Source organism: Seriola dumerili, unplaced genomic scaffold (genome assembly GCF_002260705.1).
Source record: "Seriola dumerili isolate Sdu_G_001 unplaced genomic scaffold, Sdu_1.0 BDQW01000138.1, whole genome shotgun sequence".
NCBI classification, from domain to species: domain Eukaryota; kingdom Metazoa; phylum Chordata; class Actinopteri; order Carangiformes; family Carangidae; genus Seriola; species Seriola dumerili.
Genome location: NW_019174393.1, coordinates 13,993,764 through 14,009,678, shown reverse-complemented (window position 1 = coordinate 14,009,678; position 15,915 = coordinate 13,993,764). Strand labels below are relative to the sequence as shown.

General features: G+C 40.9%; 1 protein-coding gene and 8 non-coding genes across 9 annotated transcripts; 1 reads left to right on the top strand and 8 right to left on the bottom strand.

Annotated features, from left to right (window-relative positions):
- Positions 1-69: 69 nt before the first annotated feature.
- On the bottom strand, positions 70-152 carry trnal-cag. The gene has a single exon. It is a non-coding gene; the product is annotated as a tRNA-Leu (tRNA).
- A 269-nt stretch (positions 153-421) lies between these two features.
- Positions 422-493, bottom strand: trnaq-cug. Its single transcript has one exon. It is a non-coding gene; the product is annotated as a tRNA-Gln (tRNA).
- An 824-nt stretch (positions 494-1,317) lies between these two features.
- On the bottom strand, positions 1,318-1,400 carry trnal-cag. The gene has a single exon. It is a non-coding gene; the product is annotated as a tRNA-Leu (tRNA).
- Positions 1,401-1,669: 269 nt separating this feature from the next.
- Positions 1,670-1,741, bottom strand: trnaq-cug. The gene has a single exon. It is a non-coding gene; the product is annotated as a tRNA-Gln (tRNA).
- An 824-nt stretch (positions 1,742-2,565) lies between these two features.
- Positions 2,566-2,648, bottom strand: trnal-cag. Its single transcript has one exon. It is a non-coding gene; the product is annotated as a tRNA-Leu (tRNA).
- Positions 2,649-2,917: 269 nt separating this feature from the next.
- Positions 2,918-2,989, bottom strand: trnaq-cug. Its single transcript has one exon. It is a non-coding gene; the product is annotated as a tRNA-Gln (tRNA).
- An 824-nt stretch (positions 2,990-3,813) lies between these two features.
- trnal-cag lies at positions 3,814-3,896 on the bottom strand. Its single transcript has one exon. It is a non-coding gene; the product is annotated as a tRNA-Leu (tRNA).
- A 269-nt stretch (positions 3,897-4,165) lies between these two features.
- Positions 4,166-4,237, bottom strand: trnaq-cug. The gene has a single exon. It is a non-coding gene; the product is annotated as a tRNA-Gln (tRNA).
- Positions 4,238-6,056: 1,819 nt separating this feature from the next.
- On the top strand, positions 6,057-15,128 carry LOC111224673 (FYVE, RhoGEF and PH domain-containing protein 4-like). The gene is made up of 16 exons (XM_022749250.1): positions 6,057-6,183; positions 9,261-9,401; positions 9,570-10,146; positions 10,272-10,743; positions 10,913-11,058; positions 11,150-11,306; positions 11,414-11,552; positions 11,670-11,728; positions 11,957-12,100; positions 12,295-12,467; positions 12,918-12,948; positions 13,064-13,147; positions 13,240-13,365; positions 13,456-13,599; positions 13,772-13,912; positions 14,789-15,128. The coding sequence occupies exons 1-16, from the start codon at positions 6,057-6,059 to the stop codon at positions 15,107-15,109; spliced, it is 2,982 nt and encodes a 993-aa protein (XP_022604971.1). The 3' UTR covers positions 15,110-15,128.
- Positions 15,129-15,915: the final 787 nt, after the last annotated feature.

The following is a 15,915-nucleotide window of genomic DNA, read 5'->3' as shown; positions in this document are numbered from 1 at the left end:
CACAAACATTCCTGCAAGTGTTTGTCAACTTTTTCTTTCCTGATGTCAAGTCTTGTTAAAACCACAGGCTGTCAGAAGTGGGATTCGAACCCACGCCTCCAGAGGAGACTGCGACCTGAACGCAGCGCCTTAGACCGCTCGGCCATCCTGACTGCGTAAAGTGCTGTTCAGGCTTAATCCAAAACGAGATAAGACATCGCTTCCAGGAAGTGAAAATAAATTGCATCAATCACAATGCATTGGGCCTAAATGTCTTTCTAAATTTAGATCTACAGTGAATAAAAGTAGGGGATTCAATGTGTACATGTTGTCAAGTAAAAGGAAGCAAATAGGTGCTAGTGGGTAATTTCCTGATGCTGACGAAAGGTGGGTGATTTTCCCAAAAAAGGAGGGCACACAGTGTTACTACATCCAAACAAACAGGTCCCACCGAAATTTGAACTCGGATCGCTGGATTCAGAGTCCAGAGTGCTAACCATTACACCATGGAACCACGGAACAGCTCCCTCTGTTGGCTGCTGGAGCGCGTAGTGCAATAGAATTTAAAGCCTCCCGTAAAGCATGAATGGCAAGAGATTGAGTCACTTAAAACTCGTATAAGTTATATTACGTTACACACTAATTATACTAACAGGGTCTTCTTGCAAACCATCAAAACATAGAACCACTGCACACACTTTGTGTCATGGAAATGTACAACAGCATCATACAATATGAATGTCGCTCTTAATATAGGCTATATTACATAGCATACAATAGGGATAGGGCAGCATTGCGATACCGAGTCTAATTTTGTGAAAATTGCAACCTGTATCTGATTAAGGTAGTAAACGTAGGTTTGCTAACTGTAGCTTTAGCTAGCACTCTGTAATTTGAACATCTACATTTTAGCCCTGGTTCTCAGCATATCTGTAATTTGAACATCTACATTTTAGCCCGGATTCTCAGCATTTTAGGGCCGACGGTACTTGGGACAGTAATAAAATTATGTGTAGTTCAATATAATATAAACATGGGCTTTTTTTTTACCTGTAGCTTGGCAGGTCTTTCGTTTGGATTTGACATCATGTGACTGATTGACCAATTGAGCAGAAAGAAAGTGGGCAAAGCTAGCTAATGCTGCATTGAGAGACAAGAGTGGATGTAGGAAATTTCATGTTAGTGTCTAAGAATGTACTCCCTACAAACAGTTCATTGAAGGCCGAGATGGTTTGACCTACCGCATCGCCACTTGTGGTTGAAACAGAACACAAACATTCCTGCAAGTGTTTGTCAACTTTTTCTTTCCTGATATCAAGTCCTGTTAAAACCACAGGCTGTCAGAAGTGGGATTCGAACCCACGCCTCCAGAGGAGACTGCGACCTGAACGCAGCGCCTTAGACCGCTCGGCCATCCTGACTGTGTAAAGTGCCGTTCAGGCTTAATCCAAAACGAGATAAGACATCGCTTCCAGGAAGTGCAAATAAATTGCATCAATCACAATGCATTGGGCCTAAACGTCTTTCTAAATTTAGATCTACAGTGAATAAAAGTAGGGGATTCAATGTGTACATGTTGTCAAGTAAAAGGAAGCAAATAGGTGCTAGTGGGTAATTTCCTGATGCTGACGAAAGGTGGGTGATTTTCCCAAAAAAGGAGGGCACACAGTGTTACTACGTCCAAACAAACAGGTCCCACCGAGATTTGAACTCGGATCGCTGGATTCAGAGTCCAGAGTGCTAACCATTACACCATGGAACCGCGGAACAGCTCCCTCTGTTGGCTGCTGGAGCGCGTAGTGCAATAGAATTTAAAGCCTCCCGTAAAGCATGAATGGCAAGAGATTGAGTCACTTAAAACTCGTATAAGTTATATTACGTTACACACTAATTATACTAACAGGGTCTTCTTGCAAACCATCAAAACATAGAACCACTGCACACACTTTGTGTCATGGAAATGTACAACAGCATCATACAATATGAATGTCGCTCTTAATATAGGCTATATTACATAGCATACAATAGGGATAGGGCAGCATTGCGATACCGAGTCTAATTTTGTGAAAATTGCAACCTGTATCTGATTAAGGTAGTAAACGTAGGTTTGCTAACTGTAGCTTTAGCTAGCACTCTGTAATTTGAACATCTACATTTTAGCCCTGGTTCTCAGCATATCTGTAATTTGAACATCTACATTTTAGCCCGGATTCTCAGCATTTTAGGGCCGACGGTACTTGGGACAGTAATAAAATTATGTGTAGTTCAATATAATATAAACATGGGCTTTTTTTTTACCTGTAGCTTGGCAGGTCTTTCGTTTGGATTTGACATCATGTGACTGATTGACCAATTGAGCAGAAAGAAAGTGGGCAAAGCTAGCTAATGCTGCATTGAGAGACAAGAGTGGATGTAGGAAATTTCATGTTAGTGTCTAAGAATGTACTCCCTACAAACAGTTCATTGAAGGCCGAGATGGTTTGACCTACCGCATCGCCACTTGTGGTTGAAACAGAACACAAACATTCCTGCAAGTGTTTGTCAACTTTTTCTTTCCTGATATCAAGTCCTGTTAAAACCACAGGCTGTCAGAAGTGGGATTCGAACCCACGCCTCCAGAGGAGACTGCGACCTGAACGCAGCGCCTTAGACCGCTCGGCCATCCTGACTGTGTAAAGTGCCGTTCAGGCTTAATCCAAAACGAGATAAGACATCGCTTCCAGGAAGTGCAAATAAATTGCATCAATCACAATGCATTGGGCCTAAACGTCTTTCTAAATTTAGATCTACAGTGAATAAAAGTAGGGGATTCAATGTGTACATGTTGTCAAGTAAAAGGAAGCAAATAGGTGCTAGTGGGTAATTTCCTGATGCTGACGAAAGGTGGGTGATTTTCCCAAAAAAGGAGGGCACACAGTGTTACTACGTCCAAACAAACAGGTCCCACCGAGATTTGAACTCGGATCGCTGGATTCAGAGTCCAGAGTGCTAACCATTACACCATGGAACCGCGGAACAGCTCCCTCTGTTGGCTGCTGGAGCGCGTAGTGCAATAGAATTTAAAGCCTCCCGTAAAGCATGAATGGCAAGAGATTGAGTCACTTAAAACTCGTATAAGTTATATTACGTTACACACTAATTATACTAACAGGGTCTTCTTGCAAACCATCAAAACATAGAACCACTGCACACACTTTGTGTCATGGAAATGTACAACAGCATCATACAATATGAATGTCGCTCTTAATATAGGCTATATTACATAGCATACAATAGGGATAGGGCAGCATTGCGATACCGAGTCTAATTTTGTGAAAATTGCAACCTGTATCTGATTAAGGTAGTAAACGTAGGTTTGCTAACTGTAGCTTTAGCTAGCACTCTGTAATTTGAACATCTACATTTTAGCCCTGGTTCTCAGCATATCTGTAATTTGAACATCTACATTTTAGCCCGGATTCTCAGCATTTTAGGGCCGACGGTACTTGGGACAGTAATAAAATTATGTGTAGTTCAATATAATATAAACATGGGCTTTTTTTTTACCTGTAGCTTGGCAGGTCTTTCGTTTGGATTTGACATCATGTGACTGATTGACCAATTGAGCAGAAAGAAAGTGGGCAAAGCTAGCTAATGCTGCATTGAGAGACAAGAGTGGATGTAGGAAATTTCATGTTAGTGTCTAAGAATGTACTCCCTACAAACAGTTCATTGAAGGCCGAGATGGTTTGACCTACCGCATCGCCACTTGTGGTTGAAACAGAACACAAACATTCCTGCAAGTGTTTGTCAACTTTTTCTTTCCTGATATCAAGTCCTGTTAAAACCACAGGCTGTCAGAAGTGGGATTCGAACCCACGCCTCCAGAGGAGACTGCGACCTGAACGCAGCGCCTTAGACCGCTCGGCCATCCTGACTGTGTAAAGTGCCGTTCAGGCTTAATCCAAAACGAGATAAGACATCGCTTCCAGGAAGTGCAAATAAATTGCATCAATCACAATGCATTGGGCCTAAACGTCTTTCTAAATTTAGATCTACAGTGAATAAAAGTAGGGGATTCAATGTGTACATGTTGTCAAGTAAAAGGAAGCAAATAGGTGCTAGTGGGTAATTTCCTGATGCTGACGAAAGGTGGGTGATTTTCCCAAAAAAGGAGGGCACACAGTGTTACTACGTCCAAACAAACAGGTCCCACCGAGATTTGAACTCGGATCGCTGGATTCAGAGTCCAGAGTGCTAACCATTACACCATGGAACCGCGGAACAGCTCCCTCTGTTGGCTGCTGGAGCGCGTAGTGCAATAGAATTTAAAGCCTCCCGTAAAGCATGAATGGCAAGAGATTGAGTCACTTAAAACTCGTATAAGTTATATTACGTTACACACTAATTATACTAACAGGGTCTTCTTGCAAACCATCAAAACATAGAACCGCTGCACACACTTTGTGTCATGGAAATGTACAACAGCATCATACAATATGAATGTCGCTCTTAATATAAGCTATATTACATAGCATACAATAGGGATAGGGCAGCATTGCGATACCGAGTCTAATTTTGTGAAAATTGCAACCTGTATCTGATTAAGGTAGTAAACGTAGGTTTGCTAACTGTAGCTTTAGCTAGCACTCTGTAATTTGAACATCTACATTTTAGCCCTGGTTCTCAGCATATCTGTAATTTGAACATCTACATTTTAGCCCGGATTCTCAGCATTTTAGGGCCGACGGTACTTGGGACAGTAATAAAATTATGTGTAGTTCAATATAATATAAACATGGGGCTTTTTTTTTACCTGTAGCTTGGCAGGTCTTTCGTTTGGATTTGACATCATGTGACTGATTGACCAAGTGAGCAGAAAGAAAGTGGGCAAAGCTAGCTAATGATGCATTGAGAGACAAGAGTGGATGTAGGAAATTTCATGTTAGTGTCTAAGAATGTACTCCCTACAAACAGTTCATTGAAGGCCGAGATTTTTTGACCTACCGCATCGCCACTTGTGGTTGAAACAGAACACAAACATTCCTGCAAGTGTTTGTCAACTTTTTCTTTCCTGATATCAAGTCCCGTTAAAACCACAGGCTGTCAGAAGTGGGATTCGAACCCACGCCTCCAGAGGAAGCTGTAAGTGCTTTTCCAGCTAAACCCTGTGAAGACAGAACAGGCAGGTACAGAGATAGGTTTCCACCACATACCCACACACCTTACCACAACAGTGTCACAAATGAAAGTGCCATGTCAAAAGTGGGATTCCAAGCCACCCCTTCTAGGAAACAATTTCTTGAAAAATTAATCATGATAGGAACCATAATATTACCATATCGAAAACACGCCCTTTTAGTTGCAGTGTCAGATCTTGATCTTGATCATTTTTTTTGCATTTTTTCAATCCCACTCTTTCTGACATAATAGGCTTCATTGTAAGTGTAACATCAACTACTAGTACTACTACTACTACAACTACTACTACTTTTTTTATTGTTATCATTATTATTATTAGTAGTTGTTGTTACAGTTACAATAAAGCCAATCCTAGCCAAAGCCAATATAATAATAATAATAATAATAATAATAATAATAATAATAATAATAATAATAATAATAATAATAATAATAATCACTATTATTATATTAATGATATATTACCACCAACCTAATGTATGGATTAATTCCAGTGTCTATTTAATCGAATTTATTAATTGCTTCTCTTGTAAAGAAAAACTACGTTTTAGGTCATCCAAGTTCATCTTTAAGTCAGAAGATTATAGATTGCAGCTATTTGCTTAAACAGTGATGACACTTAAACTCTTCACATCATATTTTATTGTCACAATATTAGCGGTGAGTGTGCCGGCTGATTGGTCGGTGTCCTCCAGTGGCTCTTTAGGGGCGTGTGTAGGTTTAAATCAGAGGCGGTGCTTATCAAACAGCTGTAGAGAGATTAGTGGTAGTGATTGAGCACGTGAAGAGGTGGACACCAGAGTCTTGGTGGTCTCTGGCTTGTCGGTTTCTCTCTCGCAGTTACTGTCCTTTGTGGAAACATCGGATGAAGTTCCAGCTGCAGTTACGTTGTAACAATGTTTGACCTGAAGAAGAGGAATAGTCTGACTCTGAACTGCAGCCGGGAGACGGAGGAGTTCAGACGAGTGGCAGTCAGACGGAAGGTCAAAGGTGCTGCGGTGGACTGCCTCGCCTCACAAACAGGTGAGCTACCTTTCATTGAACAGATGATTTTTTTAAAAACTGAAAACACAAAAGAAGTCGCCCATCTTTCTGACATTGAGGTAAACCCTGTTTTTACCATAATGTTATATCTCCTTACCTTGTCTGCAACTCATTGGGTTGGTGTATGTTAAGCTACTAACCAATGAAGCAGGCATTAAATCTAATCCAAGTAGGTATTTATACAAAAATGAAATAGTTTATCAGGCCTATATTGTTGCATATATTTTGCTTTCAATGCAGTGTAAATCCCACCTTCATGAAGGTTATAATGTTCAGTTTTTGTTTAACATGCTTAGAAAAGTGTTGGTATATATTTATGGTTATTTTCATCCTATTTATATCAATGATGAAAGACTACATATGAGAGACATTTAATGAGAATAATGGAAAACTCAAACTGTTCTGTAAGAGGGTGACTAGCGTAGCGGGTATTACACTCCTCGTTGTGCATGGCTTACATCAGTAAATGCTATTTTAGCTGAGTTTCCTTATTAGCTTGTGAATGGAACTGCACTTGGTGTGTGTGTGTGTGTGAGAGAGAGAGAGTGTGTGTGCGTGGCCCTTACATTTGAATTTTGTTCGGCACAGTTGGCACCTGTTAGCCTCTTGGCTTGTTGGATTACTGCAGTAAAATCTCTTTCCCCTGATTCAGCCTGGACTTTGCCTGTGTGTCTTGAGACCAGCATTTGTCAATTCCCCCCCCCCCCCCCGCCCCCCCCCCAGCACACACACACAACACACACACACACACACACACACACACACACACACAAAGCCTTTCTGTTCCCCCACTGAGGCAGAACTATCTGTCTAGATTTGAGAAGTATGCTTGCTCCAATGGTACTGTTAGATGCCAGATTCAACAGCACTGTTCATCTCTTCGACCTTTCTGGTGCAAATTATTCTTTGGCTTGGTGTGAGGCTTGTTGCAACAAACGCACTGACAGAAACAAACACTGACATTGTTGCAGTAGGAGCGTTAAACCAGGAGATGAATACATTTCAAAACTTCCGGAAAGCAGTTGATCTGTACATAGTTCCTTCTGGAAGCAGTAAAAAATATACCTTAAAGTAGTAGTTTGACAATTGGGGAAATTGTCTTATTCACTTTATGGCCAAGAGTCAGGTGAGAAGATCAGTGTCACTCACATGGATGTCCATTCAACATGTAACATGTTATGTTTTATTTGTTTAACCTGTGTAAAAACTATTTTTACAGGGGCTATATGCTGGACTGTTTCTTGGCTGGCAACATTAACTTCTAATTAGTTGAGAAAGAAAACAAATAAGCGTTAGTTTAGCATATTTAAATTCATTTATATATTATTTTTATTTTTCAAAATCTCTTCAACCTGACTCAGTTATATTTGGAAAAATAGCAAACGATAAAAGCTTAATAATAATTGAAAAAGCTGTCACATATAGTTATAGACGTATAGCATATATCTTTCTCTTTGTGATTGTCTTTAAACGTTTGGTGCTGCACCTATATGTCAGTGACCTCTTGAAACTACACTGTGAGAGTAATAGTACAGAGTAAATTTGGACAAGTCCTGAAAGTTGTTTCTTAGGTGTTAACATAAGTTGTAAGACTGGCAAAGGTTAGACTCCCTGAAGAAAAACAGAAGTGAGAAAGCAGAAGTATTATGCTGTTGAGAAAGTACGCTTTAGCCCTCTGCACATGACCAACAAATCTGTCACACTTCAGCAAAGCCAGGAGCGAACTGGAAAGCTTTACTTTCTTATATAAGCAACGGATAACAAAGTTTGGAAATAAACTGCAGGTAAGGAAACAAGCGGTTGCATAACTTGTCAGTTGTTGTGAAGTGAGGATGTCAGTGTGTAGATTTCTAAGAGTAATTACACAGGAATGAATAATGTGGTGTGTGTAACATGTGTATTGTTGTTTACTGTTTTAAGAGCATCTTCATTAACAAAAAAATGAATCCTCACCCAAAACATTCAATAAGTCTAAATCAGTGTTTGTTGTGTGAACTTGTGCGTATGTATGAAGAGGATGTAGGAGAGGTTAAATATTTTGTTTCATTGTGACATTTTTCTTATGCAAAATTAGGTAAAATTTTTGATATTGATCATGTTATGATGGAAAATGATTACCAAGAGAAATATGAACATGAATGTTTGTGCATGTAACATTTTTGCTGTCAGTTGAAGGCTCAGAAGGATCTAAATCATGCCCTCAAAATGGTTTACATTTGAGAAATATTGAACACCACTGTGTTCTTTCTACAGTGGAAATGAAACATTGTTCAGAGAGTTTATCCTAACATTGTTGCAGAACTTCCCATAAATGTGAGGCACTTGCAGGTTGCTTTGCTTCACCTTCTGTCCAAACCAGCTCGATGGGGTTTAAGTCTGGAGACCGTGCTGCTCTTCCATCATGTGAAGTCACTGTCTAGTTCTGTTCCTCCGAAGTGTTGGGTCATTATCTTAGGATGAACCTCTGACCAACCAGTCTGCCTTATTTTGTTACCTGCCTTTTTCTCACCATTCTGTTAGCAGTATACTTCCTGCAGCACAGTATTGTCCTAATAATGCATCTGAGGGTGTAGGAACAGTTTGTTCCATCACTGCCTTTGTACAGACAGAGGGTTTCATCCACAAAAGTTGTGGCACCAATAGGAATTGTTTGCATTAACTTTCAAGGCTTCATTTACTTCCATTATTGCAGGAAAGCTGTAAGTTAACCAATTTCTTAATCCTTGAAAAAAACAGTTTTCTATGAAATGTACATTATTTTTCAATTTTTTGTGACTTTAACCCTCTTTTTCTTTTTTCTTTTCTTTTCTTTTTTACCAGCTTATCACTTGAACTGCTTTAAGTTCAATAAAAACTGTAAAAATTGGGGTTTTCTAAAACTTTTCATCTGTGATGTGAATTTTAAATTTGTAAGTTTAGTGTTTCATCCAGTATAACTGTGATAAAGCCTCAGTAAACAGAGAAAGAAGTGCTGTATATATAAAAAACAAACAAAACATTGGCATGGAAAATATGTATATGTGGTTTAAACAGTAATGGCACATTTCTTTTACTAGTGAGCAGTGGAGTGTGTGGCTCGTACGGCTGTGGCCATGCTTGTGACAGGGTCTGTGGATCAGAACCAAATTCCAAGGAAGACCACGGAACAAGCCCAGCCAAAAGATCTCCATTCAAACCACAAGGTAGGCTGGAATCCAGTAGCCTATAAATATCACCTGAACTGCCCATGCTCACTCCGTTGAGTAGTGTAAATAATTCCTTCTTATTCTTATCACATCTTGTCTTCACTCAACACTGTGTGCTGTGGTCAAAACTACATGCATTGGACTGTAATCACAAACCAACCACACTGTTTATCTTTGTAGTGCCTCCTAAACCAGCTTACCTCCAGAGCCCTGTGAGGCCGGGACAAGATCAAGCCTACAGTCCCACTACAGGGAAATTACCGCCCCGAGTTAGTGGCACAGAGGAAGACCGGAGTCCTAACAGAAGTTGTGGATTTTCTGTTCCCTGTGTAAGCCCTGCACAGAATTGCCTAAGCCCCCCTAGTCTTGATAGAGGAGGGGGGAGCTTTTTTTTGAATGGAGTACCTGGAGCACATATCAGCCCTGCCAGACATGTTCAGGGGATTCCACATCTTGCAAGCAGTCCAGTTTTAGGATCTCCAAGTCCAAGCAAAAGAGGCATTCAGAACTGTAGCCCGTTGAGGGAGGGTGGGCACAGCCCTGCAAAGTTGTCCCCAAGAAACCTTAGCCCTCTCACAGGAAAACTGCGGACCCCCAGCCCTGTTCTGTGGAGAAAAGGGAGCTACAGCCCCGCCAAGAACTCTAAATCCTGGCTGGGACTGCACAGAATCCCAAGCAGCAAGATGGAAGGACAAGAGATGAAGACAGGGAAATCTTTGAGTGTGCCTGACTTGATCGTTTACATGGATGAGAGCAGGTAGGACTCTTAATTTGGTCTGTTTCTGTACCTCAACTACCTAAATACCTTCATGCAGCATGTAGAATCCAATTATTATAAATATAACTTCAACTTTCAATCATTTATACACTTTATTTCTGCAGGATTCCCACTGAAAAAGCTGAACGTTCTCCACTGAAACCACTGCAATCACCTAACTGCAATGGGCCTGCCATCACCATCAAAGCACCAACTAACCATAGACTCAATCATCCCACAAATGAAGCCCATCTATTAAGCGATGGCAGAGAGCATTCTCCAGGACAGAATGGCATCGTGCAGGAGAAAGAATGGCCAGTAGTAAATGGGAACGGAATAAATGAGAAACTGGAACAAAGCAAAATAGCCATAGGATATGGCTCCAAATTTTCCTGCCAATGGAATGAGGCCACTACAGAAGATGGCAGGATTCATGAGGAGTCTGTAGGAGAACAAAATGAGGAGGATAAGAGTAAGGAGAGAGGAGGAAGCGACCCAAAAGATGAAGAGAACACAGAGCAGAAATTGTATAAGATAGCCAATGAACTCCTGCAGACAGAGAGGGCCTACGTAGCTCGCCTTCACCTGCTAGACCAGGTCAGTGTGGTGAAACACAATGCTCGCGATGCTAAACTTTCTTTCTGCAGTTGAATTTGTTCCTGCAGTGCCAGATAGTTATTGTTCTTGAGCGGCAGAACAAATGTTGTGTAGAAGATCAACAACTGTAAAACTAATGAGCATGCCCTGGCTCTGACTCCCACCACAGGTGTTCTGCTTACGACTGACAGAAGAGGCAGGTCGAGGATCATTTCCTCCCGAGGTGATAAGAAATATTTTCTCCAACATTTCCTCTATCTACTCCTTCCACAGCCAGTTCCTGCTACCTGACCTGGAAACCTGCATTAGCCACTGGTGGGTTGTTTGTGTCACGAACCTAGGTGACATTCATGTAACATTGTCTGTTAGAGCAGACCCTTACCTTTTCCACTTCCACCAAATCTAGGCGTGAGAGGCCAGGCCTGGGTAATGTTCTGCTGCAACACGCACCCTTCCTGAGGATGTATGCCGACTATGTGAGGAACTTCGATCAGGCTGTGGAGCTGGTGAGGACCTGGACTGAGCGCTCCTCTGCCTTCAGAAACATCATCCAGGACATACAGGTGGGACATATTCAGCAGGTTATTCATCAGTACCTTTTCCTACACAGCTAAGAGTGAAAAGTGCAGAGGGCTGAGCAGGACGTAATGGGTGTATTATCCTGTTTCAGAGTCAGGAGGTGTGCGGCAGCCTGACCCTGCAACACCACATGTTGGAGCCGGTTCAGAGGGTTCCACGTTACGAAATGCTGCTGAGGGATTATCTAAAGAAGCTGCCTGAGGATAACGCAGAGTATGAGCTTGCTCACAGTGAGTAAACTGTACCATCTCTTCATCAGTGTGTCTCATAAAGTGCCTGTCTGTATCTGAAGGCTCATTAAGTCTGTATTGAGCAGTATGAAACTCTTCCTTTGTCTCCTCCCCCAGAGTCCCTGCAGACTATTTCCATGGCAGCGACCCACTCAAACAGCGCCATTCACAAAGCTGTACGTTAGTATAACATACCACGTCATTTACCATAGTCCTAAGTAAGATTTCATCACTTTACACAACAAATTAAGTGATCCTAAAGTGATCCTAATAATAATAATAATAATAATTTTAACTCTTCTGGCATCTGTCTTTTTTTGATATTTTGAATTGTCAGTTGTGGGAATAATAATTGTCATACAACTGTGATTCAGTGTTTTTTCACCATGTGTCTTTGCCTGTAGGAGAGCCTGAAGCGGCTGCTGGAGATCTATGAGATGGTTGGAGAGGAGGAAGTGGTCAATCCGACCAATGAGCTTCTCAGGGAAGGTCGCCTGCTCAAGCTTGCTGCCAGGAACACGTCTGCCATGGAGAGACACCTGTTCCTGGTTAGAGCACTGATTTATATTCAGAAACGTTTTTGTTAAGACAATGATCCATAATCTTTCTTTTACCTCAGTCACAGACTTATGTTAAACTGCATTTTTTCACGCAGCCTAAGAGCACCCTGAAATGTAGACCTAATATGGAAAACTGTTTGTAAAGTTAACCTTGTGAATTATTGTAATGATTTTCTCCACAGTTCAACAACTTTCTGCTGTGCTGCACCCCAAAGTTTAGCCTAGTTGGGCAGCGTTTTACTGTTCGGTGCAGAATTGGAGTGGATGGCATGCACGTGCAGCAGACCACCAATGAAGACCACCCATACACCTTTCAGGTCTCTGGAAAGGAGAGGACCCTTGAGCTGCAGGCCAGGTGTGTTTGCATGTGTGCGTTACATGTGGGGTGTATAATGCCTCGGACCAAGAACCAAGCTTTGGATGCTGATCCATGTTCACATCCAGGAAGTTTTTAAAAGGACTTATGAGACATTTTTGCTATTTTCTGTTGAATTACTGCACTTACTTAAATGAGGAAATCTGGCACATGTATTCCATGATTGTTTGTTTCCATGTATAATGTGATGCAGTTCATTTTCTATTCTATCTCTATTCTATTATTAAATAACAAATTCAGAGGCTCGTGCAGCCTTGGCAGCAGCGCACAATCTGAGTTATAAAGTGTATTAAGCTGTGTTTCATTTAAAATTACTGTCGCCTGTGAACACAACTATGTTTTTATTAAATTTCAGCATACTGTACATTCAATGCATTAACCTGAATTCCACTTTAAATGTAATTGTTTTGTTGTTATCTTCTTTTTAAGCTCTGAACAAGACCGAGATGAGTGGATAAAGGTACCAGCGTCATTTTATTTAGTGTTTGATGCTGCACATTAAATATATATAAAGAAGGAGGAAAAGATTAAGTTGTTTTTTTTTCTAAAGAAAGTCTTATCTGTCCTATATCCAGGTGATTCAAGAAGCCATTGATGTGTTTCAGAAGAAAAATAAAACCTTCAAATTGGCTTCTAAGGAGCTCAATTTAGAAGAACCAGTAAGTTTTATAATACTTATTTAGGAAAAAGTATGATCCAAAGACATTTGTGCGTACTTCCATCCCAGCTGTGACGTGCGTATGTTTCACAGATGGAGGAACTTGGCCGACGAGCCCCTCGCTGGATCAGAGACAACGAGGTGACCGTGTGTATGAAATGCCAGGAGCCTTTCAACGCACTAACAAGAAGAAGACATCACTGCCGAGCCTGTGGCTGCGTAAGTGACCAACGCCTTTGTAATGCAAACACCTGACATTATTTTTACCAAAGCGCACGATTCAGCGGTGGTGGTTTTTCTACTCCCCAGGTGGTGTGTTGGAAGTGTTCAGACAACAAGGTGGCTCTAGAGTATGACAGTAACAAGCTAAACAAAGTGTGTAAAACCTGTTACAACATCCTGACTGGTCAGAGAGGGGACAGGGTGGAGGGCAGGAAGAGAAGAATACTAGAGGTGAGTCTTTAGGGGTTAAAGTTTATGACAAGGTTTCAAATCAATAATTATACCCATAACTTATTACTGCGGACTGTTGGGCATCTGGGAAGTCTCTTTTAAGGATCATTAAATGCATCATAACAAGAATGTAAGTCTTTGACATTCTCTTTTCTTGCGTGTTGTCTCCCAGTCTGAGGCATCTCCAGTGTCGAGTGACGTTGTAATGAGTGGATTCCTGCAGTATGGTGACAACCCCAAAACCTGGCAACGAGTGTGGTCTGTTGTCACAAGGACTGAGCCTCCAGTTCTCTCCCTGTATGCTGTTCCACAGGTAGGGATTCTCTGTGATGAGAACATGTCTGGTACATTATTGTTGAATGCATTTTGTAAACAAACCATTGCATTTTAGTTTCAAGCTTTAAGTAGTGATGCAACATATTTGTCTCTGTTTGTAGTTCACTATTATTTGGGTGGAAGTGTGTCTCTGGAAGGTTTCCATGTGATGTTGTCATACACAGATGTTGCCACAATCACTAACCCAGAGTGGCAAACATGTAAAACAGTCAGCAACTTCCATCATACTCTCATGTGGGGAAAAAGGGAAACTAAAGCTTAAATTGTGAGAAGCTGCTGCGCAATCAACTGCACAAACAGATTCTGAAGTAAAAGGTCAAAGTCTACAGAAGACAGGGAAACATGTTGCCGCAGACTTTTCTGAATGAAAACTAATAAAATTATCATTTTTACAAAACTGTCCAGACAACTAGAATACTCTGTGAACTCCTTGTGATTTTGATGAGCCACCAGCAAAAAAACTTGTGCTTTAAATCTGGATCAGGTGTCTACAGTTTATGTGGAGAGTGCAGGCAAACAGGTCAAACAAAATTCCCATTCATTCATCATTCATCAAACTATTCACTGACACCTCATGCTCCGCATTCAGTATGTTTCTCCTCTTATTTATTAACCTCAATGTATCACTGACTGACTGGTGTGCTTGTCACCAGTAGTATCATATGGAAAAAGTGACACCGCTGCTTAAGAGCACACTTTTCTGTTGGAGCCCATTGTGGGGCTTTGTAAACAAACAAAAAACAACACGGATGAAAAAAGACAAATTACGTTTTACCATATCGAATGTTGCCTTGCACAGCTTCAATTTTTGCTTCCGCTCCCTCTCCTTTTCACTCACCCCCTCCATCTCCAGGATGTGAAGCATGTGTCTAGTATACCTCTGATGGGCTGCAGTGTGGAGGATTCCCCTCAGGAGCTGCAGGGGCAGCCTTGTTTCTGTTTAGGTCAGTCCAAAACCACCCACACTTTCTCCTGCGACAGCCTGGACCTGAAACGGCGCTGGCTGACTGTTCTGAATATTGCTGCGACAGGCAGGATGCCAGTGTGCACGCTGATTGGCTCTGACATCACCACCAATGGCTCTGGATGTGGCATTAATGATAATGTCAGTGATGGAAGTGTCTCTAGTGGTGAGGAATTTATCATTAATAGCAACAAGGAAACCCACTCCTGAATGTTTAGGTGCACAAACCTACAACAACAGACCAAACAAGTTCATTGATATTAAAGAGACAATGGCTTTGAACTCCATATTTTAAATGAAATCAAGAGGTGAAATTCAGAACTGACAACTGTTTTCTTTACAAGTGGCTGTGCACTTTATTTCTGAAATGTTTTACAGTAAAATAAATAAAGTGAAAGTGTTTTAACATGAGTCAGACTATACCTTCAACTACAAGGATGTTTTCTCTGTACAGGTTTGACTAAGGTGTCATGAAAATGTGCTTAAAGTTGTTTTCTTACAGTGGACAGTTGAGCATGATTTGCATGATTTCAGTGATACACAGGCTCAATGGGATCATTATTGTCTTATAAAACACATTCAACTGATCCCATTTCTTCACAGATAGATACAGCAATAGAATATTTACACTCAAACATTTACAGCTAAACAACATAAACACACTAAATAAAAAAAGAATAAATAAAAAATGAAATGGATAAGAATGACCCCTGTGAAACATAATGACCTGGGGTGTATTCTAACACAAACTCTCTTGTTTGTGTCATGTACTCAGCATATATCAAGACCAAAGCACCAGATTATCGCACTGTGTGGCATGTTTCTGTCAGAGAGAGGGAAGAAAACTTCAGAAGCAAATACCACCACAATTGACTTAAAGAGATGTTACTTATGTAAAATTTTTCTTTACAGCACATGTATTTTCAAGTGTCGGTGATGAAATGATGTTAGTTTAAAGGAATTTCCCGCAGACACTGATCTTGGTGTTTCACATGAACTATACCTGATCTATGCAT